General features: G+C 42.5%; 1 protein-coding gene across 1 annotated transcript in view; it reads right to left on the reverse strand.

The window, feature by feature from the left end:
* LOC145400283 (A disintegrin and metalloproteinase with thrombospondin motifs like) overlaps positions 1-25,384 on the reverse strand; it is an 87,692-nt gene that overhangs the window by 21,149 nt on the left and 41,159 nt on the right. Inside the window, exons 5-7 of the mRNA XM_080272841.1 lie at positions 23,653-23,780; positions 3,740-3,860; positions 1,216-1,345 (exon numbers count right to left, since the gene is read on the reverse strand). Coding sequence (XP_080128967.1) covers positions 1,216-1,345; positions 3,740-3,860; positions 23,653-23,780 — 379 coding nt within the window. The remainder of the gene's footprint in view (positions 1-1,215; positions 1,346-3,739; positions 3,861-23,652; positions 23,781-25,384) is intronic.

The raw sequence follows: 25,384 nt of genomic DNA on the forward strand, positions 1-25,384 counted from the left end.
GTAAGTGTGGGGCATAAATGTGGGGACGGGGGCATAAGTGTGGGACGTAAGTGGGAGCGTAAGTGTGGGGCATACATGAGGGCAGGGGGGCGGAAATGTGGAGCTTAGGTGGGGAGGGTGAGTCTGGAATGTCAGTGTAGGGCGTAAGTGTAGGGCATAAGTTAAGGGAGTAAGTGTGGGGTGTAAACGTAGGGTGTAAGTGAGGACTGTAAGTATGATGCGCAAGTGGGAAGCATGAGTGTGAGGTGCAGGTACAGTACGTGCCGTAAGTGTGGGGACCGGAGGGGGACGTAAGTGTGATGCTTAAGTGTGGGGACGGGAGGGGAGGGGGACGTAAGTGAGAGTGATGGGGAAGAGAGGGCTACAGGGAAATGACATCAAAAGATAAGGCGGTGAAAAAGAGGTTGGGATTAAAATGAACAGATAAGATGAAGACATAGACTGACATGATGAAAGAGAGAAAATGGGAGATTAAAAGATAAGGTGAAGGAAAAAGTGTGGACATGACAAGAGGAAAGTGTGACGAAAAGATAAGATGAAGAAAACGAGGAACTGGAATGAGATGATAAGGAGGCTAAGAAAGAGGAGAGAACGCAGAGTAAATAAGGTCAGGGAGACTTAAATATTAACTGAATGGATACAGTGTCAGTACTCCGTTCAACATTTGTTCAGAACAAGTATTTTTCCAGCTCTGAGTTTCAGATGTATGCAAAACTCAGTTCTTCAGAGGTTAATTATTGAATATAAGTGTAACATGCTTCTTAACTGATGGAAACTTGTTTTCTAAAGAGTTCATATTCTCAAGTAATCTAATAAAATATTTGGTAATAAATAAGAAGGCCTAGAAGTGCAGTGAATTATTTAAATGCATGAGTTTTACCCAAACATAGAAACTGTATACACTAAGATACAAATTTCATCCCGATTTGGACCTTGTTCATGTATGAAAAGGGACTGAAAATATACGTGTATAATGATTTAATTCCTTAATGTGATTGGTGAACTAGCAGAACAAATATATCCAGTCCCACATTACCCGCCTCCAGGTGTTTGGGACCCAGGTTTGGCTACCACAGTTCAATACATTTAAGGACAGTTCATCAGCTTACGTCCCTTGATGGCATTACATGATCGAAAAACCTCCAGTCACCTCTTGGGGATCGAACCTATGCAAGGCCGTCACTCCGACTGGGGCGCTCTAACCACTAGACTGACCCTGGAGATGATGATGCCAGCGATGGAAATCTTGACTCGGGGTCCCTTGAGCAGCTTGTAGCGTAGGTCTACCCCGTTCCAGAAGGACACGTAGTAACTCTTGATCTGACTGTTGTCCTGCCCGTGCAGCCTGTGAGGGGAAGGACACGTGGTTACGAGTGTATATGGGTGGGTTTCGGTATAGGTGTTTGGCATATACACACCTACAGATATAGGTATAGGTAGAGATATGGAGGGAATGTGGTAGAGATATGGAGTACAAGTATAGATGATACATATACGTACAATAGGTAGCGATGCTGGTAAATATACGGATAGCACGTAACTAGAAGTGCATATGGTTAGCTAAAGGCCTATAGATACAGATATAAATATAGGCAGAGATATGTATAAAATATATAGATGAAATTGGGTTTCTAGCACTTCTTCCTCAGCAGTTTATTTTGCATATATCAGCTTAATAGTTCCTTGTATACTATTCATATGTTTTACTGCTGACGTAGGTGGCATAAATAATATAAGAGTTAGTTTTAATGTGTCATGTGCAGATAAACTTATAAAGAAAAGGTACTATGGGTTCACAGATACAAATACAGATATAAACTGGAAAGCGCTCAGAGAGAGCATACCTCCTCCAGTGCCATTGCAGGATCCAGATCCAGATCCGGATCGGTCCCCCAATTTAATAAATTCTTACTTGGCCCATGGCTCACCCTTCCACAAAATTTCATTGAAATTCATTGACAACCTTTGGAGATATCTTGTGGACAAACAAACAAAGAATTCCTGGATCCGGATGATGATCCGGATCAACATCAAAATCTACTGAATTGTTACTTGGGCCATACCCCACCCCTCCAAAATTTTTCAGCAAAATCCGTTCGTAACTTTTTGAGTAATCCTGCTAACAGACAAACAAACCAACACCGGCAATGACATAACCTCCTTGGCGGAAGTAATTAAAATACAGATAGCAGGTTAATGAAGGATTATCTAACTCCTAAGGTTCGATGAATTTCTGCTAAACTTAATAATTGTCTAGTGGATGCAAGAAAACAAAACAAAAGTCGTGGTTGGATAGAAAGGGAACTTTTATATATATATATATATATATATATATATATATATATATATATATATATATATATATATATATATATATATATATATATATAATCATCATCATCATCAGCCGTTTGAGTGTCCACTGCAGGACCGGCCTATCCCGATCGAAGTCGGGACGATACAGCCAATGTATCTCAACCAAGTGGCTTAGGCTGTCTGGTAGAGATTGTATGTAGGGTGAGAAGTGCTTGTAAGTGTAACTGTAGTGCTGGAGTGGCTTTGGATGTGTGTGTAGTCTGTGACCCAAGTGTAATTGGCCCGCGCAAGCCGACTGGGTGCAAGCATACTTTATAGTAAGCGACACTTGTTCAACCACAGCATCCCTCGTGTCCGCCAATGCAGTACGTGGCCGGTTGAACACCCCCAAAGTTTATTACCCTGGCGGGACGTGAACCCTGGTTCATCAGTGTACGAAACGCACACTTTACCACAGAGGCTCCGTATATACATACATACATACATACATACATACATATATATATATATATATATATATATATATATATATATATATATATATATATATATATATATATATATATATATATATATATATATATATATATATATATATATATATGTGTGTGTGTGTGTGTGTGTGTGTGTGTGTGTGTGTGTGTGTGTAAGGAAGATGGAGCCAAAGGCCAGTGGTCTGCAAACTGCTCCCTCCAAGAAAAAAACAAAAACAAAACAACAGAGAGCCAAATTCAAGATCCATTCATTTCGACCGCTCATGATTTTTACCAGGGTTAAGAGAGTCTTAACCCTGATTTTTACTATTATTCTGTAGAGGAAATAAAACCTACGCTATCATGAGGTTATAAACTCTCTCTATATTTCGTTCACGGCTTCAGTAGAATTTAGGGACGGGTATGTTAGTGCATGGTTAACTCTCGGTGATTTTATTTAGCAGAGAGAAACCCTGCACAGTGGAGGCTTAAAAGATGCACTGGGTGTCTTGTGGCTGTCTCGGTCATCACCCTCTCGCTGATAAGGGAAGGAAGAGCTGTCAGGTGAGAGTTACTGGTGTGTGTGTGTGTGTGTGTGTGTGTGTGTGTGTGTGTGTGTGTGTGTGTGTGTGTGTGTGTGTGTGTGTGTGTGTGTGTGTGTGTGTGCTTTCCCGCCAAGAATTCAGTAGTGGGGTTATGATATTTTATTCTGCTTAATTCCTGATGATTTTATGCATTGCAGGGAAAGCTTTGCTGATTCTAGAAATACAGAAATGACATAAAAACAAAATGAAGGTTTGCTAAGGTTAATAAATTTCCAAGAGAAAATTTTTTGAAATCTGGCATGCCATCTAGAACACAACGTAAATAATGATGATGGTGATGACGATGATGATGCTTGTAATGATGATAATGATGATGATGATGATGATGATAATTTGTCTACTCACAGGTATCCATCGTAGTCTACCAGCACCAGTATCTCCGGGTAGATGATGTAGGGTGCGCTGCGTTTGCGTCTGGGGCGGGCGTTGGCACTGCGGGCGGGGATGTGGTCCAGCTCCATCAGCGCTGTGGGCGAGAGGACCTTCAGGACGTAATCTTAAGACACGCGTTCTCTTCGGCTTAGGAGGCCCCGTAACACCTCTTCCTTAGCGATTTATTGTGCAAACTACGCATTTATAGTCTCATTTATACTGTCTATATCTTTTTAATGTCGACATAGATTGCATAAACAGCACACAAGCAAATATATCACATAGTATAAATAAGAAGAAAAGAAAATGAAAAAACTGGAAAGAAGATGATGCCAATAACCCCTCCAGAGCCAACAAGCATACGATGTTAAGTGGCTCTGGAGATTTCGTAATACTTTTTCCTCGGCGATTTATTTTGTACATAGGACTTTAGTGTTCTCTTATGTGTATCCTCATGCAGTCGGTGTCGATAATAAAACAGTTTCAATACCATACAGGATAATGTTAAGGCGTAATATGCAAAATAAATCGCAAGACCCTAATTTTTAACACCAACACCAACACCAACGAGTTACTAGTCCCATAATACTCTCCTTGATGCGTAGGGGTCAGAGGCTAGGCTGGCAAAGTTCAAATGTGTAAAGACAGATGACCATTCTGAATCCATGGAAACATATGATCGAGAATCCTACATCCGCTTCTGGGAGATTTGGAACCTATTTGCGCGAGGAGGAGGAGGAGGAGGAGGAGGAGTAGGAGAGAGAGAGAGAGAGAGAGAGAGAGAGAGAGAGAGAGAGAGAGAGAGAGAGAGAGAGAACACTTTGTCTATCCCACAAATACCTTCACTGATCCACTCGGGGTCTCAGATGTACACTTCTTTGCAAAAAACAATTACCTGCACACACACACACACACACACACACACACACACACACACACACACACACACACACACACACCTCTCTCTCTCTCTAATGAAGACCCCAATGAAAGGAGCCCTCAACCCTGGCCAGCCCGGGGCCGTAACGGTGGGTCTTGTCTGGCCCCACCCACACGTCAGGCGGCGGCGGTGTAAGTGTCAAGATAAGCCTTTACTTTCGTGTTCCACCTCCCTGTCTGCAAAGTAGGTCTGAAAAAACTGAAGCCATCGAAACAGCAGAGTTGGAACAGGGGATAATTAATTCTGTTGGTCATTTTGCTGAGCGTGTAAGTCTTTAAAATCGTGTTTCCAGGATATGTCTTCAAAGTATGTTGCAGAAATTAAGACATCAATCAGTAGGGTGATTTGGAACACGAAACAATGATTTTTTTTTTGGTGATACTGACTTCCATTTGCATTTATTGTCGCTATGGAAGTCGAAGCACTCATAAGTAGCCCGTATTTTCGTGGTGCTAGTGTCAGTCTACAAAATACAGGTAAATCTGAAAAACTGAAGCCACCGATTGCTGAATAGGTGATTTGATACACTAGATGATTAGTTTTGTTGCTGGCGTTGGGTTTCTTGTGGAAGTCTTTACTTTCGTCCTTCTGAACTTCTCTGCAAATTATGGATGAAAAATAGTAAATCATGAAAAGTCGACAAGCGGATCTGGGACTCGTGATGAAAAACGCTGATGCTCTTTTCCTGATGTGAAAGTAGAATTACAAGATACCAGTAGCATTAATATCTATATTCTGAGCTTCGTCTGTAAAGTACACCTGAAAAACTAGAACCACTGCTTGTCGGGCATTATTTGACAACTTAAAAGTCTAAGAGGAATAATTATGCTTATATTGTGGTTATGAAAATCGACCCCCTCCCTCTCCTTTTCGTCTTCGTGTTATCGGGTCTCGACTGCAAAATTAGTTTAGAAATCTTAAGCCATCGCCTGTCGGTCAGTCTCTCTTAGGCTGAATAAAACTGCCTGGCGGTAACAAGGATTAGATAAATAAAACCACTAAAGTTTAGGGTTTTGTAAGATTCTTTTTATTGATAGTTTTTTTTTTTTTAATTGCTAGCTTCGCAGAAATTATAATAGAGATTTGTTACTTTCTTCGTGTTCCTGGGTTGTTTGAAAAGCAAGCCAGCGGAAGTAGAACTATAGCCCTCAAAGCAGCCTTTATTTTCGTGTCCTCAGGGTCAGTCTGAAAGATATGTCTGGAAAACTTTAACCATCGCAAACTGGGAAGAGTTCGATAATTTACAAACACTAGACCAAAAGATTGGATGCCGTCTGCGACCGTTCCGTTGTGCTTGGGAAATATAAGCAAGCAAAGGTCTCGATACTACGGTTGTACCCTGACTCACCACCCACCCCGCCACTTACTCCCAGACAAGGAATTTAAAAGCCACGACTGGAGGGACGCTTTCGACTTCATAACTGGGAAGGGTCCTTTTCTGTGGTTCTCTGGCCCGTATTCTTGGTGGCGTAGGAGGCTTCGTAGCAACTCGTCCTTAACTTCTTCTTTTTTTGCACATTACACTTTAATATTCTCTTGATTTGGTTAAAGTTTCTATGTCTGTTGACTAGGGGGTAAGATAAAAATTTTTACATCAAATTTGTCCCCCCCCCAAAAAAAAAAAAGAAAAAAAGAAAGAGCTAAAGTATCAGGCTTAAATTCTGCGCACTATCTACAGGACAGAGTAAAGGCTGAGAAAAATTCTGTTCTACCCGAGTCGAGTCAATTCGAGTTTAACCATATCAAACACTTGTCGTATCTGGATCTTTTAAATGAAATATTACATGAGATTTTTTACGACTCATAACAACAGGTGGCGATGAAACTACCAGGTACATTTTTAATTTGGGTTATTGATATCCTTTGACTAAATTTATCAACTCTCAAAAAATGTAAACCAGTGCCATGCAGAATCACACCACTGTTGCATGAAAAAGGTTTAGGGTCTTTAAGCACCGTACTTTGTAAGCAGCAGCGAATCTCATATTCCGACCTTCAGGGTTGACGACTTCGTATCGACATACTTGGCATCAATACTACAAAAGAGGATATTGAGGTGTAATGTACAGAATAAATCACCAAGGGAAAGTGCTAAGAAACCTCTGAAGCTACGTAGAATACAACTCTTTTAGTGAACTTCAGCTTCTTCATGCAGAGTCGGTCACCGGGCCAGTGTTGTCACCAAACTACTAGGGGCCGATTCCAGAGGTTTTTATTTACATCTCAGCGAAAGCAGTCTCCACTCTGGTAAGCTTCACTTTGGAGGTATGGAACCCACCATTGATTCCATTACAATTCTTCTGATAATGCTAACGTTACTGGTTTGTGCACTAACCAACATTTGTGGAAGCGAGTTCTTAGTAGTGAGTGTCAAAGGTACTGGGTGTTGCAAGTACTTGGCTGTTCTGGTTTCAAGTGTCTGTAGATACTAGGAAACGCAGGTAATTTTGTAAGCTTTGTTCTAACATGGAGAGAATATGGAAAAGGAGTATAAGTGCCTGTGCTTCACTGTATGAGGGTTTGAGTATACATGTTAATTTTGTATTGTTCTCGTTATATGTGGCTGTATGTGTATGGCTGAATGCGTATAATGACGAGTGAGTGGTTGTAGGTGTGAATGTGCAGGTACGTGCTGTGCTGATGCATGGGTGGGTCGGAGTGTTCGATGTGGATACTTGTTGGTGGTGATATGATTGCGTGCTGTGGGTGTGGGTTTATTTGGTGTGGGAGGCAGTGTAGTGTGGGAGAGGGTGGCTAGCTTGAATGTGGGTTATTTTGGGGATGTGGATGCCTGTTCTTCGTGTGGGTACTGAAGCATAGGTGAGTGTGCTGGTTTGACTGTGGAAACTTGGAATAAGTGTGGAAAACTTTGTGGGTGTTGGTATGGGTGTATCAAGTATGGAAGTGGGTGGGAAAGAAAGCAACAGTATGAGTTCAGTTATGCGTGCAAATGTGGATGACGATGTAACTGAGTATAGAAATGGGTGTGGCTGTAGGTGTGGGTGTGACTAACTTAAGATGCAAATGAAGGTGTGCTTGTAAGTGTAGATGTGGATGAGGGTATTGCTGACTACTGGTGTGGGTGTGGGTGTGGTTGGTAGTGGCTGTGGGGGTAGATATGGATAAGGGTATTACAGAGTTAGAGATTGCTGTGTATGTGGGTGTAGCTGTGGCTGCGCGTGTAGAAATGGGTATGCCTATGAGCTTAGATGTATCGTAGATGTGGGTGTCGGTTCAGGTGTTAGTGTGGGTGTGGGTGTGGGTGTGGGTGTGGGTGTGGGTGTGGGTACGAAGGGCACTAGCACACCTGCCACTCGGGTGCGGTCTGTACAGATGTGGGTCCTGCCTGGGGCGTGACCTGTTCCCCACTCACTCCCCCAGACCTCTGATTTACCCCTCCATTAATTCCCGGTATTTATCTTCTAAAGTTGGTCGGGCGAGGCAGCTGGAGGGCACATGAGTCAGAGTGGTGCAGGTGGATGGCATACTCGCTGCCTGCCGCTGACGTCCGGAAAATAACTGCTTTGATGAGCTAATTCAGTTAGTGCTGTGAGGTGCCTTTTCTATCCACCGCTCATGCTGTGTATTCATATTAATTCATGTGTGCTAGGTATGCTTTTTTTAATTGTCGTTGAGGGCGTTCAGTGCTAAAGGCTATGTGTAGTGTTAAAAATGTCTCTATTCAGTAGAAGACGGGATACGTGGCAGTAGAAGGTATGACTGTGAAATGTACAGTGTGTGGTGTGTTTAATGTTTGGTGTGGCAGTGTGTGGTGTGTTTAATGCCTGGTGTGGCAGTGTGTGGTGTGGTAATGTTTGGTGTGGCAGTATGTGATGTGGCAATGTTTGGTGTGGCACTGTGTTTTGGCAATGTTTGGTGTGCCAGTGTGTCGTGCGTTAATATGTGACGTGGAAGTGTGTAACTTGGAGATAATTATGTGCTGTGTGGTAAAGTCACTGACGGCATGAAAACTTTGCTAAATCCCTGTATACGATAATATCACGTGCTGACAAGTCCAAGAAAATCTATATCACCCCTCCTCCCTAAATTGGATGAACTGACTCAGAGCTATGGTTATGAATCATCTTAACAGCACACTACAATCCGTATTACACGTCCCGTAGTATCTGAAGGTCAAACTTGTCACTGATAACGCCTTTGTGAACGCTGCAGATTAAATCAAGAAATAAGTATAAAGATCTGGACGATGGCGGAAGACAAGATTTCGATTAAGACTATACCTGTCAGTATTCTATCAGTGTTAACCCTCTGACAGCTACATAAATCGGAACTATCTTAATTTAACTGCCGGCAGAAGAGTTTATTCATGTTGCCTCGCAGCTCTTAATTCTTAATCACTTTGCTCCATATAACATATTTTTCAAATTACTCCTGTTTTCTACAGACAGTTTAGGAGGGACTTTTCGACTGTTCAGGATAGATGCAGTTTTTTTTTTTTTACCTGTTCACCACAAAAAGACTCCCAAAACTGAATAAAATCATGTGCTGGTAGCAAGAACAAACAGGGAAATCTAACACCGTATTTAGGGGAATATGAGCAGTCTTCAGTAACCCCCTGACCTCGACAGATACTGTATTTCGACTATTTCATTCTCGTTTCTGGGACGAATTCTCACATTTAGTAAATAATTCTTGTTATCTTTACACGATCTATTCAGCGTAGGAGAGAATTTTTTATCAGAAGTTTGATATCACCTTCTTTAACCCGTTCAGCACGAGAGGCCTATAATATAGCCTCCATTAACCCAGAAATTACAGGAAGTTTTCCTACGTTGTATACAGCCGTCTGGCTGAACATAGCACAAATGAAATAAGAAAGGCATAATCGAACTGAGAGGAATGATAGGGAAGTCACACAGCACTCGATCACCTGCCGCTACCCTCAGGCGTCGGGGTACTCAGCGCAGCAGGGGCCAGATTCATAAACACTTACCATCGATTCCCTGTCGTAACTGAGATCTATTTCCCAGGAAGGGCAAGGACAAGAGAAGGCAGAGTCTTCCAATGTCTCTAGTTCTTCCTGCGGAAACAAATTTTAAGTGACGACAGGGAATCAGTCGTAAATATGAAATTCCCACCCAGGGTTGTATTATGGAGTCTGGCTATGACGTGGGGTGGTATTTGTGAGGGACTCTAACCATTTTACAAGATGAACAAGTCTCCATATCAGTTAACTTTTATCAGGTACCGCTATGTTTCTCGCATTTTATCAGTTAAATATTTATTCTATATTTATTGTAAAGTGTTTGGCAGCTGTATGAGTAAAGACAAACGGAAATACAGGCAATCTTGCACACAACTTAAGCTTAGGAGAGTTTGTAAACACGGCCAGTGGTGCTAGAAGGTTGGGGGAAAGGGAGGTGGAGGTGGTCGCTACTCTAGTACAAGAATGTCAGAATTCTTCAGCAGGAATGCACATTTTTGTGCTTCGATAACAAGGAGTATCCTTCGTTATTTATAGTCTCGATATAACGTGGTACCAAGAAGAGGGATGGTACAAGTATGACAAAATTCTTTACTGAAATTAGTCCTTAATTAGAAGGGGCACTCAAAGTTATTTACAGCCTCGTATGACGTGGCCCCAGGACTTGGGAGGTGTGCAAGTGAGAGACTGGCACAGATAAATCATTTTTTAAAAACAGGAATTCGTGTTTTCATTTTTATATAAGAAGGGGCACTCCAGGTTATTTACAGTCTCGGTACGATGTGGCTATCGTAGGCTGGGTGGGGGAAGGGTCTGGTTGCTGCTGTGACACAAGAATTCTCCATTTTTCGTCAGGAATGTGTACAGTATATCAACTGTTAGATCAGACGATAGTCTCTGAGTTATTCAGAGTTCCGGTATGACAGAAGCAGAGTGTGACATGAGGATGTAATGGGGCTTCTTCTACCAAGTCACGAGAAAGTCAAACCTTTTAATCAGGATCTCTTATTCTTTTCGGCCCAAGGCATTATAATAGATACTGGATATAACTTGCCTCGGAAAGGAGGGTGGTTGCTGCTACGTATCTAGAAAGTAAAAATTCTTCTTACGAGAAATCACCCATTTCCCCTGCAAGGAAGAACATTTAAACCTAGTCAAGCTTCTGATCTAACCTAGCCTGACCTAACCCACCAGTCGTTCTTCTTTGCTTGCTTTAGATAACTGCAAGGTAAGTGGCAGAAGCTTTAACCCTTTCACTCCGATGATGCGTTTCTTGTTTTATTTTATTCCTACTGTCCAATGACAATTCTTTATTTAGCTCAATGACAATTCTTTATTTAGCTTTGTAAAGACTTTTCTAAGTCGAGAGGTTAGATACGCCCTTCATCAAAGACTTTTCATACGAGAGATATTTCGTTAGCTAAAGAGAACTGTCAGAACAAATCAAGAATGCAGAAAACCCGTCATGGGAAGCAAAGGTGTCAATGATGCCAGGTGTGTCTGGTGCCAGGCTGCCACACCAGCCGCTGTTGTATAGGTGACACCCAGCTAATACTCAGGGTTGTATTCTATGTGGCTTTGGAGGTCTCGTAACACCTCGTTTTTTATTTATTTATTTTTTTAAAGCAAATTACTGTGCACATTACATCTAAGTATCATCTGGTATGCTACTTGTGCAAGCTGTTCAAATAATAAAACTATATGAACAACATACATGCTAAGTAACCTATATCATTATGGAAAACGTGCTGCGAAGCCTCCTATGCCACTTAGATTATGGCCTCTCGCTCCCCTGTATGTGCCACGTCCCAGAGCTGAATAAAATCGTCTGACGGTAGCATGGGTCAAATAATAATATCATTGTGCTAGAAGGATGAAGAAACGGTATGCCCAACTGCTTTGAAGAGAGCTAACTGTCTCGGAATCGTTAGATTACCAGTTTAGAAGCACCTCATATTTTCTGCGCATTTGCACGTTACCTGTGCACTTGAAGCCTGTCTTCTAACTTGATGCTTGTCTGCGCACCTGAATCTGGCCCGTGCACAAGAAGCTTCCCTAAACATTGCCTCCATCAGTGAGTCAAAGCGAATCATAAATCACACTAATCCTCGGCAGCAAGATCCACAATGATGAAGTCGGCAACGGGAATGACATGTGCTCCAACTGTTGCCACTTGTGTTGCAGCAGCCCCGACCATCCACCCCGCTGGGATGAGATGTGAGTGCAGGGGAGGGGGAGGCAAGCGTGGGGAAAGGGGCAGAGGGGGAAAGTGGAGATGGCAGCAAGGTTGGGGGAAGGGGCAACAGGGGAAGGGATGGGGACAGAAAGGGGAGGGAGAGGGGTAAGTAAGTAAGAGGAGGGGGCAAGAGGGAAAGGGTAAATCAGGGAAAGGGAGAAGGGACTACTGAAGGGGGGGATTGGGCTGACGAGGGAGGGGATGGAGGAAGGGGTAGCAGGAGACTAGAGAAGGCAAAACAGAATGAACCGAGGGAACTGTAGATGGCAGAGAGAGGGACAGCATGGAGGGAAGAAGAGAATTGAACTGCCCTCCTACCATATCATCCCGGGGCGACACAAGAGAAACTGTATTGAGGAAAATATGATGACAACGTTTGACTTGCCCAACCAAGTTCTCACCACACTCACCATATTCAGCTAAAGAACGTCACTGGCTTTATTCTTGCAACCATATTACATTTTTTTTTTTCTGCTTGGAAGACAGTTTTCAACCTGGAGACTTTCAAATAGCTTTCATCAACTTTTTTTTCTACCTGAGATTCTTCCTAGGTTGTTTATGAGCAACAGACAAACGATTTTTAATTTTTACTTTAGGAGAGTTTTGTGACTAATGGTTCGCTATCACATTAATTACCATCTACTACCAAAGACCCTCCCTAGGTTGAAGATAGTCGTTTGGCGGTGGATTGCTTACAGTAAAAAATACTTCTTCTTAATGCACTGGTCAAGCATTAAATTCTGGCATGTGAAAGTTATATCCTTAGTTTCCACATGGGTTTTTAAATCCTCAAACGTATACCCTGCACCAACTCAAAATATACTCTCTCTCTCTCCCTCCCTCTCTCTCTCTCTTCCATTCAATTCCTCCATCTGCCATAGTTTTCATATCCTTAACTCCTTTATACTGCTGACGCTTATTTTCGTTTTCTTACTACTTTTGGACCATTTTCTTCAGCTTAGGGGGGACCATTCTAACTGGAGGAGCAAGAAGTAGCCATTAACCCCTTCCCTACCATAGTTTTGTCATGAATAAAATCGTCTGGTGATAGTGTGAAATAATTAATAGGAGTTCGGCTTGAGGGGGCTAACTTCCTATCAGCTTGGGGTCTACTGGCAGTCTCAGTTAGCCCTTCATTCTGCAACAATTCTATTTCTGTATCCACGCTTTACTCCAGTCTATCCCCATTTTCCTCAAGTACTCTCTCGCTTTTTTCCTCTCACCTCGTTCAGTGTCTTCCTCTTCTTATTCCCCCATCAGGTGTCCTTCTATATGCCATCCCCAGACCATTCTGTTCAGCGTTTGAGAGATTTTTAAAAAGTTGGAGGGGTCAGATATACACCTCATTAATCTTTTCACTACAAAAAATCTCCCGTAAACTTAAAATAGATAATCTGTAGGGAACAAAATTACGTCTTCTGTCTCAAAGGCTTATCTCTCATTCTTTGTTTTCCTGTTCCTGTCAATGTAATCCTTTCTACATTATTTTCTCTGCTCAGTCACCCATCTCAGTTAACCTCTCATTTTGCAGTTCTCCTTATCTTTCTTCTTCTCCTCTTCTTTCTGTTATTATTATTATTATTATTATTATTATTATTATAAGCTCGCTCGCCAGTAGGGATGTAACTCGCCACTGTGAGGTATATACGACCCCTCTTGTTCATGTATCCGCCTCGTATAATAGAACCTGTTTTCATTTGCCACATCAATATCAGCGCTCGTCATCTCGATACAATTACTGATGAAATTATTGAGGGTACACACCGCTCTCTCTCTCTCTCTCTCTCTCTCTCTCTCTCTGGAAGGATCAGTATGCCACAGCCCACGCCTTTCATCTGACGTCCGATTCTTTCCCAATCAAGATTTCCTTTCCACCGTTACTGTCTATCTATCTATCTATCTATTGCCAGACGCCTCAATCCCGTTTGGGGTGGCCACAAACAAATCGCCTCCACGTCGCCATGTCCGTTACTGTCTGATGTTGAATAAAAATTGAAAAATAAATAAATAAGACGTTCCCGGGCTGGAGGGGTTTAGTAATGGATGGTGCTTTTAATTCCTCCTTTCCTCTAATTTTTTTTTCCTTATTACGGTGTCGGTGATTCAAGTCTCCATTTCCTTCCTTATTCTTAGTTTTTTTTTTTTTTTTAGCCTTCCAATATATCCTGCCATTAAGAAGTCTATTTTTCACCTTCATATCTATCCTACCATTACCATAATCATCAATATCGAGGTGATTACCCCCTCCGCCTCGTCCCCTCCCATCCTTCCCCTCTCATCCTCGCTCTATCACTCATCCTATCTCCGGCCTTTCTTCCCGGCCTCCTCTCCTCCTCTCCATCCCCTCCACTTACGTCCTATCACTCCTTCCTATCTCCATCCTCTTCTCTCCCTCTTCCTATCTCCTCCATTCTTAATCTTGCGAACTGTGATATTCTGCTTGCTGATCCGACGAAAGTGGTGTGACTAAATGGAGTTGTGGTTGTGGTTGTGGTTGTGGTGGTGGTGGCGGTGACTTTGTTAGTGGTTGTGTCTGTGGTTACTGTGGTGGGATTTGTGGTGAGCTGTGGTGATAGCCTGTCAGTGGCTGTGGTAAATGGTAGTAGCGGTGATAGTGAGTATGGTAGCTGTGACAGTTGTGGTGTTTGCTGATAATGGTTGTGGTGGTGGTAATGGTGGTTGTGGAGGTGACCGTGGTAGTGTTGGTAGTTGTAACGTTACTTGGGTCGGTGGTGATTGTGATGTTTATTGTGGTGGTAGTGGTGGTGGTGGTGGTGGTGCGTGAGTGCTAAATGGTTGTTGTGGTAGTTGTGGTTAAGTAAGGTGACTACATTAGCAAGGATGCTGTGGTAGATGTGAGTGACTGTAGTGGTGGATTGTAGTTACCTTATGTTTGTAGGTTATGTGAGTTATAAGAGTTATGAGAGATACACTTATAAGGTAGATGTGGTAAATGTGGTGGTAGCTGTGGCAGTGGAGGGAATTCTGTGGTTATTGTAGTTCCGAACAGTTGTAGAAGCTAAGGTAGTTGTGGTAGTTATAACAGCTGTGGAAGCTCATAGGTGGAAAGGCTGTGGTAACTGAGCTAATGCAGGTGTGGAGCTGGTGAAGATCTGTAGTTGTGGTAATTGTAAAGGGGATCAAGTAGGAGGGTATTGTGGTGGAGATGCGATGTTTATGATTGTGGTAGTTGTGGTAGGTTTGGGGTCGAAGGATGGTTTTAACTGTGGTAGGTGTGGTGTGGAGGAAGGGTTGTAATTAGGGTGGGAATAGATACAGTTGTGGTAAATGTGGTGGCAAAAGGTGGCTGTAGCTGTGGTAATTGTGGTGGAGGTATTTGTGGTAGTAATGGCTAGTGTGGTAGGAGGGGAGTGGTTGTACTGTAGTCTTAGTAGATGTGGTGGACGGGCGGTTGTGGTATGTGTGGTACTTGTAATAGCGTAGCTGAGGCAGAATTACTAAGAGTGGTGGGAGTTTTGGTGGTGGCTGTGGTAGGAGTAACTGTGGTGATTGTAACTTGTAGCTGTGGTGGAGGCGGTGAAGGTAATTGGTTATTGTGGCAAGAGTAACTGTGATTGTTGTGGTGGGGTACCTGGTAGTTGTGGTGGGGGTAACTGTGGTGGAGGCGGTGGAGCTAATTGGCTATTGTGGCAAGAGTAACTGTAATTGTTGTGGTGGGGTAACTGGTAGTTGTGGTGGGGGTAACTGTGGTGGTTGCGGTGTGAGGGGGTAGGTGAGGAGTGCTAGCAACTTTCACCGGGTGGGTGGGTGGGTGGGTAACCTTTCCCGGGGTCTCGTCTGGCCGGTGTCTGGTCTTCCCCAGCCCCAGGCCAACCTCCCTCCCTCCCTCCCTCCTGCCTTACCCTTCCTTGCCCTGCCTCACTTCCTCCCTCCTGCCTAACCCTTCCCTGCCCTACCCTACACATTCCCTCCTGACTTACTCTGCCCTGCCTGCCTACCCAAGAATTTTGCTCACCTTATCGTTACCTTTACCTGCCTATCCCACTCTCCCCTGCCTCCCACCCTTCCATACCAACCTTAACCTTTCCCCCTTCTCCCCTTCCTCCCGCTCTCTTGCTACCTTACCCCTCCCTGCCTCACCAACACTCCTGTCTACCCTTCCCTTCCCTTCGCTGCCTCCCATTCTCTTACTACCGGATCCCTGTCCTCCCCTGCCTCCCTATCTTCCCTTGCCTTCCACTCTCCTGCCTACCCTACTCCCCTGTGCCTCTCACACTCTTGCTACCCTAACCTGCCATACCTACCCTACCTGCCTACCTTACCCATTCCTGCCTGCCCTGCCAATTCCTGCCTTCCCTACACATTCCTACCTCCCCTACCCATCACTGCCTGCCATCCTTTGACCCTCCTTCTCTCTCTCTCTCTCTCTCTTTCATGACATTACAGTTTATCCACCTTAATATGCTGGATTTTTTCGTTCTTTTGTCAATATATTCTTTTAGCTGAATAAGACAATACGATGGTTCTAAATCCTTTCCTCAGCACCTCTTCGTGACTAGCACCATATTCTAGTGTTAGCATATTGTTACAGTCCAACATTTATGATGCAGAGATGGAAGTTTTAGATCGAATTAAACAAGGCAAAGTTTAGTTAGTCTTTTCTTTCAGTAGTCCTGTCTATACCACAATTACTCAGTCAACTACTGTAACAATAGCCTTTCCTTCCCACTAACTATAACATCCATCCCGACACAGCGCGTATGCCCTAACCTGACAAAGATCCCTAACCCCTCCCCAGCGCGATGGATGGCCAAGTGTAGTCGGATTAGAGAGCCGATTTGACTAGTAACCAAGAAGACTCGTTTCTCTCTCATAACGACGGCTCATCGAACTTCATGTAACCACGATATACCACTCAAGTTGCAAGTCACCATCGGGCGAATACAAACTGACTAATAGCTGTCTTATAACATCCAAATAGCCATCTTTCCTTCCATTCCTCTAACTATTACACCAATTCGTCCCATCCTTGATCACACCATCTACCAAACAAACCAGCCTTACTTTCCGTCTCATGTTCTGTCTCTCTCGCTTCTCTCGCCCTTCCTTCCCACCAACTACCTACTGTATTTAACCATTCCCCTTGCCTTCCTGGTGCTGGAGAGGGGCGCCTTCACGTGGTGGCACCGATGTGAACGGGTAGTGTAGCGGATTATACAAGCGTCCCCTAATCCCCTCCCTACCCCCGGAAAAGAAGATGGAGAACTGAGGAAGAGGAGCATTTTCGGCCAACAGTCTACCAAGTTCACATTCATAAGGGTCTGCAGTTGAAGCTACTACTGTTACTACTACTATTACTTCTTGCCATTTTATTATTCATTTAACCATCCATTCATCTTGCCTTCCTACTCTCCTCCACTTCACCTTTTATCCACCCAAACATCTTGCCATACATTCACCCAACCATCCAACGTTCCCTTCCCTTAACCATACCACCACCCCTTCCATCCCTGCTATGTACTCTCCTTCCATAACCCCCTTTTTTTTCGCCTTTTCTTTCTTTTTTTGTCTATTTCTTGCTGCCACCCGACGATTTTATTCAGCTTAGGGGAGTCTTTTCGTCCATCAGGGGTTGGATAAAAACAAAAGATTATATTCACTTTAGGAGAACAGGAGGGGTTAGAGACAGACATCATTAATCCTTTCAGTACATCAGGCCTTTCTAAAGTTCAATAAATCGTCTTGAAGCAGCCAGAATAAAATGTAAAAGAGGTTACCGGATCAAGAGGTTAAGTTCTATTTCATCTCTTCTTTGACTCGCCTACCCCACACCTCACACAATAAAGTGATGTCTTATGCCCATTCCTTCCCAGTGTTTCTCTCTCTCTCTCTCTCTCTCTCTCTCTCTCTCTCTAAATAACATACAATTGAAACTTAAATCCTAATATGCAAACTAAATCGCCAAGGAAGAGGTATTGCGAAGCCTCCTAAGCAACCTGAAATACGGTCAGATTTTAAAACCAACATTACCTTAAGGTCCAGGATCGAAGGATAGCCCGTTCAACCCAACACAGCCTCAGCAAATCCTACCCCAACCTGAACTGAACTCGTCTCACCCAGCTTACGTATCTAAACCTAAAATAATATAATGTAACTTAACCAAACGTAAGCTAATATCGTCAAGGTACGTATTAATCAAGAGTTCTTACCTATTTGCAGGATAAGCACATCTCTATAGCTGTTTAATATTATCGGAATTCGTTTGATTTTTCGTATATTTTCACTTTAAAACTCACTCTGGCTGTACAGTGGCGTGTACGATGGTTTTATAAGTGAAAAAAAAAAAAAAAAAAAAAAAAAAAAAAAAAAAGCAAGCCGTCTTAAACAACTTAGGCGCAAGAAAGTTTGAAAATACAGCATCCAATGGAGAATCGCGGGGGACTCTGTAACATGGGTCCATATTTATAAACACTCATAAGTTTAGGTCATGCATAAAATTGCTTGTGAATGTATTTGTCTTCACTCATACAGCTATCAAACACCGCAGAATCATATCAGTGTGATAAAAAAAAAAAAAAAATGAATACAAAACGATCTGTGGAAAAAGTTAACTGTTCTATCTCTATCTATCTATTGCCAGACGCCTCAATCCCGTTTGGGGTAGCCACAAACAAATCGCCTCCAAGTCGCCCTGTCCCCCGCCATTTCACTGCCCTGCTCCCAACTCACACCCCCCTCTCTCATATACCTCTCCACCCCATCCCTCCATCTCATCCTCGGCCTCCCCCTCCCTCTTCCCCCCTCCACCTCACTCACATACACTCTCTTCGTCAGTCTTTCACCCTCCATCCTCTCCACATTATAAAAATTGGTTAGGACTTTTATTTTTATGACTCCTAGCGGGTGTGGAGGATTTTTTTTTCTTAATAACTGTGACTCCTAGCGGGTGTGGAGGGGTCTTTAATTTAGATGTCGGTAAAGATAGCGAGGAGGGCCGGTTAACGCGAGCTAAATGGAAAGTTTACACACCATTCAGCCCGTCTGATGCAAACTTGCCACGCGAAAGAAGCATACCATAATCCAGTTACGGTGAGCTTTGAATGGTGGTTCATATTCAGGGCAGCATTCTGAAAGGCTTTGGGGATTTCGTCACACCTCTTCCTTAGCAATTTATTCTGCACATTACTCTTCAGTGTCCTCTCGTATGCCATTGATGCAAACCACGTCGACATTAAAACGAAATAAATAACATACAAGAGAATGCTACGATGTAATATGCAGCATAAAACGCTAAGGAAGAGGTGCTACGAAACCTCTTCTGCCGCTTGAAATACAACCCTTAAAAAATAATCTGACAGTAATAAGGGATTTAAGGTGCAACAGACAGACCTTTCAGGAGCGAAACGTAATGGACTGCTTTGTCAGACTACCGCAGTGTCGACATATGGCAAAGACAAAGAAAGAAAGAGAGAGAGAGAGAGAGAGAGAGAGAGAGAGAGAGAGAGAGAGAGAGAGAAACGTGCCTGTCTACATTTTTTTTTTCTTAGGCTCATCTAGTAGTGGGCCCGGTGAACTGCATGAAACTGCCCTTTTTCGGCGTTCTTCATCCTCCTGCGGGACAGGGAAGGAGTTGAAGGACATCTGTACAACCGGGTGGCGAAATTGCCTGGTTACATCGGTGCCACCACACGAAGGTCATGAAGACAGACCATCATCTTTTTGTATGGTTTCAGTCTTTATTTAGAAGTAATCTGTCCATTTTAGCTTGGCCCAAAATTGCCATCTCTCTGTCTTGGATGTTGAGCTGTAACAAGAAATAAATACCAGAATATGATGTTAGTCACGAAGGAGCACCATGGAAAGGGTGTAGAACTGAAGCATTACCTTGTTTTTGCCACTGAGTTACGTGAAATAAGCAGCAAAAGGACGAATATTAGGTCCTAAGTTAAAATGAGTGAACTAGAACGGCACGCAACGCCCCAGTTTACATCTAGGCTCTTCTAAGTACTGCTTGGCTGACAAGGACAAAGGGGGAAACAAACTTTGTCGAAGAGTCTGACCGGTCCGAGAATCGAATTAGGTTTTTTTTTCCATTTGCGCGTTAGAAGTGCTACCCCACACATTACCGGCTCCCACAATATAGCCTCAGTAGCTAATAACGTAACGAGTCGACAGCCGAAACGATGAAGGCTTTCCTCATCAGACCACCAATCGGCCGGGGCGAGTACTTTATGACGAACTATATTACCTTTATAGCCCACTAACCCGTGATTGGAAAGTTCACCCGGGAGATAATTGGCTACATTCCCTATCTGATTGTTCGTAAAGGTGGATATATATTTTTATCAGCAATCTTTTATATCACTTACTGCCAGTACTGTGAACCTAAACTAATTGCCCTTTACCCAACAGCTAATATCACCTCCCTGTTTGACTCGAGGTGTTTAGTTACGTTTATATCTGTGACTTTTATATACGGTACAGCTACAGTCGGTTTGCTTCGTCTTAAGGAACTGTCACTCCCACAAATCGAACGTTAAGGTGTTAAGTTGTGGATGCATGAAATTCGATGAAGGTCAGGTACGGTACAAGGTAGGACTGAGTCTTCTTGGTCACTAGTAACGCTGACTCTCCAATCTGACTACACCTGGCCATCAACCCAGCTGAAAAGGTTAAAAATCTGAGCATCATAAAACTTAGCACTGATGTTGGCTTAGTGCTGCAGCTGATATCTTTCCACCGTAGAGTCCCCCCCCCCCCGAAAAAAGTATACCGGCTATATATATATAAAGCAACTACAGTGCCGGTGACCATCAAAATTTCCAAAACATAGCAAAATGTTATGGTAAAGTTAATCGATAATCAAAAGTACTTGACCAGAAACTCTACGAAAGTGTCGCTAAATAGAACATTGCAAAACAAAAATGGCTGCAGACGACATTTCTGCGATTTAGGCATCAGATCTGGGGAAACTAATATCGTCTCTATATAATGTTGAGTTTCGGTGAAATCTAAAGTGCTCATCAATATTTCTGCAATACTCCAGAGATTTTCACATTTCTTCTGGCTATTTTTGAGTTCTGTGCTCTTAGGGATGTTCTTATGCCTTATGAATTGACATCTTTAGCACCTCTTTCTTGGCAATTTTTCTTGAATAATGCAACTCGTTATTTCCCTTTGTTATACTTTTTTTAATATCTACATAATTGCATACATAACTCATAAGACACTATAAGCGTGTTAAATGCAGATATGTACTAGCAAAGAGGAGGTGAAGGAAGCCCTCCTAAGCCAACATTATAACCTTAACTGTGTCCCGTATCCTGCCACCAGCCCAGCCCCCCGCGGCGAGCCCCACCCACCCTCCATACAACCACACTGCTATATCTACCCCCACTATCACTATCCCTGCAGGCTGTCTCTGTCCCTGGCTGTCCCCCAGTGGACACCCTCCTCCCTTTTCACAGGTTGCCTCCATCCACACTTTGGTACATGACGTCACCCGCTGGACATCGAGTCGTATTCTTGCTGACACAGGAGACATCGTACCATTTCTGCCTTAGCAATGTATTCTGTATATTGCACTTTATTATTCTCCCTTTTTACAGTGTTAATAGCTACACAGACTGCTTTAATAAAAGTAAAGAATCCGAAACGATTTGCTAGGGAAGTGGTGTTAGGGACCTTCCTTAGCCGGTGGGAATATAAGCCTGTTTACTGTAAGGAGATTTGGGGTCGTATACACCTCGGCTACGGGGGCTCTATGTCTGTATATCCATGTTAATACTCTCTCGTGTGTAATTAATGCAAAGTATGTCAGTTTTAAGATTATATAAATAACACAAGAGATTACTAAAGTGTACTTCTTTGTCCTTCTATAAGCAGACACCTTAATCTCAGAAGAGATGGCCACTTCAAAATTGTCTCCATGACACCCTGTACTCCGTCATAAGGCTGTTCTCTCTTGAACTCACACCACTTTCATTCATATATCTCTCTACCCAATCACTCCACCTCATGCACAGGCCTCCCCTCCCTTTAAGCCAACTTCACCTCACTTACATACACTCTCCTGATCAGTCTCTCATTCTTTATTCTCTGCACATAGCCAAGCCATGTCTGAGTACTTTTCTCACCGTTAACCAGCACGTCCACATCAACAGCGGAACGCTCCTTAATTGCCTCATTTGTCTGTCTCTCCACCTTACTCCACATGCATCACTCGAACTTATTTCCATTCTTCTCACTCAAGATTTTTGTGTGTCTTTCCAACAAAGTCCAAGCATCATTTCCATACTCTACAGGGAGGATCACAATGTTGTAGTGTAACTGTTTCTTTACTTCCATGCCCACTTCTCTTTCTTTGTTCTTTATATACCGCCTTCTGTGTAGCCAACCTGTAATTCGCCTTCCTTGCTTACTCATTCTTCCACTTCATCCTCTAAACTCCCATCCTTGCTTATCACACTATCTAAATATACGAATATACTGACGTTAACCATTTCCTTATTATTCAGCCACACGACGCACTCAGTGACCTACTTCCTCTAGAAGACCATAACTTTACTTTTTCCTACATTCAGTTTCTGATTTCGAATTTTGCAAAATATATATTCCAATAAAAATATAAAAAATAAATCATTAAGGTATAGGTGCTAGAAAGCCTTCTAAACTGACAATCATACGTCCTGGCCCACTCCTGACCGATCACGCTCCAACTTTTTGCCCCAGTTTGCCTGCTCTTCTCGTGAGGTAGCGGACACCGGCATCCTTTGCATGCTGTTTTGTCTACAAAACTTTAATAGGAAAAATTAAACAACTGAAGTAATTTTCAGCAGCAAAGAAGATGAAATAACATCAGCTTAGTCCCCAGTTATTTTGCTGTAAAGGTCAACAGAAAAAGCGAAGAATAAGTGAAGCAGCCGGCAAAACACCTTTTTGTGTCGTGCTGTCAAGACAGTTTCTAAGAAACTCTCCAGCTTCAGCCTTTTCTGCCAAAACAAAAGGAAAAGTAACCTAAGTTTTGCTTTCATTTACCGTTATCAAAAATAAAATAAAATAAAATACAACTAGTTGAAGCAAAGAAATGAAACGTACAATAATGAATGCTGAAAGCATAAACAATAGTGAAATACGTGAATATATTACTCATACACTGGGATGCAATTGCTTTCGCCGATCATTCGGTCCAGAACTGTTGCCGAATGAGATCCTCCCGAAGTCTCTCTCCTTTTTTATTTCCATAGTAAAACAATTCCCAGACATTTATGTGCACAATCTGCGATTTAGGGTCCCCAGGACGAACTGAGAGCTACAAAGTCTGTCCCAGGTGTGGTAATCCAGAGTCAAATGGGTGACATTGCAATACTAGGATCTGGTGGTACTGAATAAGGGAAATTTTGTATTGTACAATCTGGATGAAGTAGAAGCTAAACTATGGATGGCCCTTCCCTGGTGGTACGATGTAAAAAGCCTATCTGATAATCTGGATAAATTAGGAGTAACTGGGAAGCTGATATAGGAGTCAAAAGTCTATGTTGCATGATGGTAGTGAGCGGGAGATCGATTCGACCACACAGGCTTAGCCATTTAGTCCAATGACTTTTTAAAAATTAAGTCTTGCTATGTCAGAATTAAAATTATTATTAAACTTAACTCATTTTTTGTTGAAGGGGTTTGATATAATACCTGTGATCAACTTTTAAGGTCTGAAATACGAATAAACTTAATGACTTGTTTATCATGAAAACTGGTTAGGATTCTTTATCAATATGACCCTTTGTTGATGTCGAGTTAAGACCTACCGTAGTCGCTGTCCACGGTGGGCGCCTCTCTTTTGTACACGATGTGGAAGCCCTCGGATTCGCTCGCCCGGCGTCTCCTTAGCAGCGTCAAGCCCTCCGGCAGCGTTTCGTTTACCTCATTGTCCTGCCTGCATGATCAGACAGAAACAGTTATGACGAAATTATTTATAACACTTAAACTTCAGTAAAATACAACCTGCAAAAAAATGAATACTAATATCATAACTTTTTTCTACGTGGCTTGGGGGAGTTCGGAATATTTCTTCCTTAACGATTTATGCTTGACACAGCACATCAGTATCATCTTTTATGTTATAAATGCTGTCTACATTAATGTGAGTGTTAAGGGGCGATATGCAAAATAAATCGCTAAGGAAGAGGTGATACGAAGCTTCTTATACCACCTAAATTGCGTCCCTTAGTACTATGAAAAGTGTAGTACGCCAGAGAAATCTCGAAGCCAAAAAAAAAAAAAAAATGGTGCTTAAGGGTTTGACATTTTCCTCAGTAAGTCGTAGCAGATCCTGTACCCTCTAATAGTGAAGGTTACAGAATGAGGACTATTAACCCTTTCAGTCCGATGATACACTATTTTATTCTTCCTTTACTCAGATTAAGGGAGAAGTCATGCAGCGACGAGCAGGTAAAATATCCTAAGGTGAAAAAGAGTGTAAGGAAATGAAACGCGTCATGAGACTGAATGGGTTAACGTAAAAAAACATGAAGCAACGTCTCATAGACTGAAAGAAGAGACGGTATACTGTAGTTATAATACAGCCTCAGAATTGGGAAGGCTACCATGAAGAGAGAAAAAACCATATACTGGTATGAATAAGTTAAAATGACATGACACTGCAGTATATTAAACAATACAACACAGACTACACGTGATTATAATGTAGTAATAACACATACCTTAATACTCACGACACTACAAACAATATTCATTATATTCGTACAGCCTAACCACAGTGAAGAAATAGTAACAGTCCAAATATATATGAATAATATTGATTTTGTGATATAGTTACTGTCACATAAGTAACAGGCAGCACACACACACACACACACACACACACACACACAAAAGACTAAGTGTAGCCGTTCGATGGTAAAATCGTAGGCATCGCTTTGCTGTTGCATCCCTCCATCTGACCAAGCACGTACCCTCTACCTCCCTGCACACCTAACCAAGCACATAACGGCGCTCACCCCCCTCCCCAGTCTTTTCTTTTACAGGTGGGCGTAAGGCAGTGGTTTCCAACCTTTTCTAATTCTCGCCCCTCCTCACTGAATGACACGTTCCTTCCGCCCCCCTTCCTCAAATACTGTATTTTACTGGCATAGTTGGCACATGTCAATAAATATCATAGATTCTTTTTCGAAACTGTTTATATATTCAGATAACTAGATTTCTTATTCATATCTGAAATATTTTCTCCATATTTAGAAATTAATGAATTCCATCATAATTCATAGTTTTCAAATATAATTACCCTCTTTATCAAGCCTTCGCCCCCCACCCAGGCAGCCTTCGTGCCCCCCTGGGGGGCGCGCCCCACAGGTTGGAAACCACTGGCGTAAGGAGAATGCCTTGAGGACACATAACCCTCAGATTCCTTGCACAGGTGGCATTGAAATCTTTGGAAAAAATATATATATATATTTTTTTTATTGTCATTATTAAAAAAAAAAAAAAAACGTAAGACAACATTATACCTGTCAAAAGGCA

The sequence above is a fragment of the Coenobita brevimanus genome, chromosome 51 (assembly GCF_032717465.1).
Source record: "Coenobita brevimanus isolate Jiangsu-jjx chromosome 51, ASM3271746v2, whole genome shotgun sequence".
Lineage (NCBI taxonomy): Eukaryota > Metazoa > Arthropoda > Malacostraca > Decapoda > Coenobitidae > Coenobita > Coenobita brevimanus.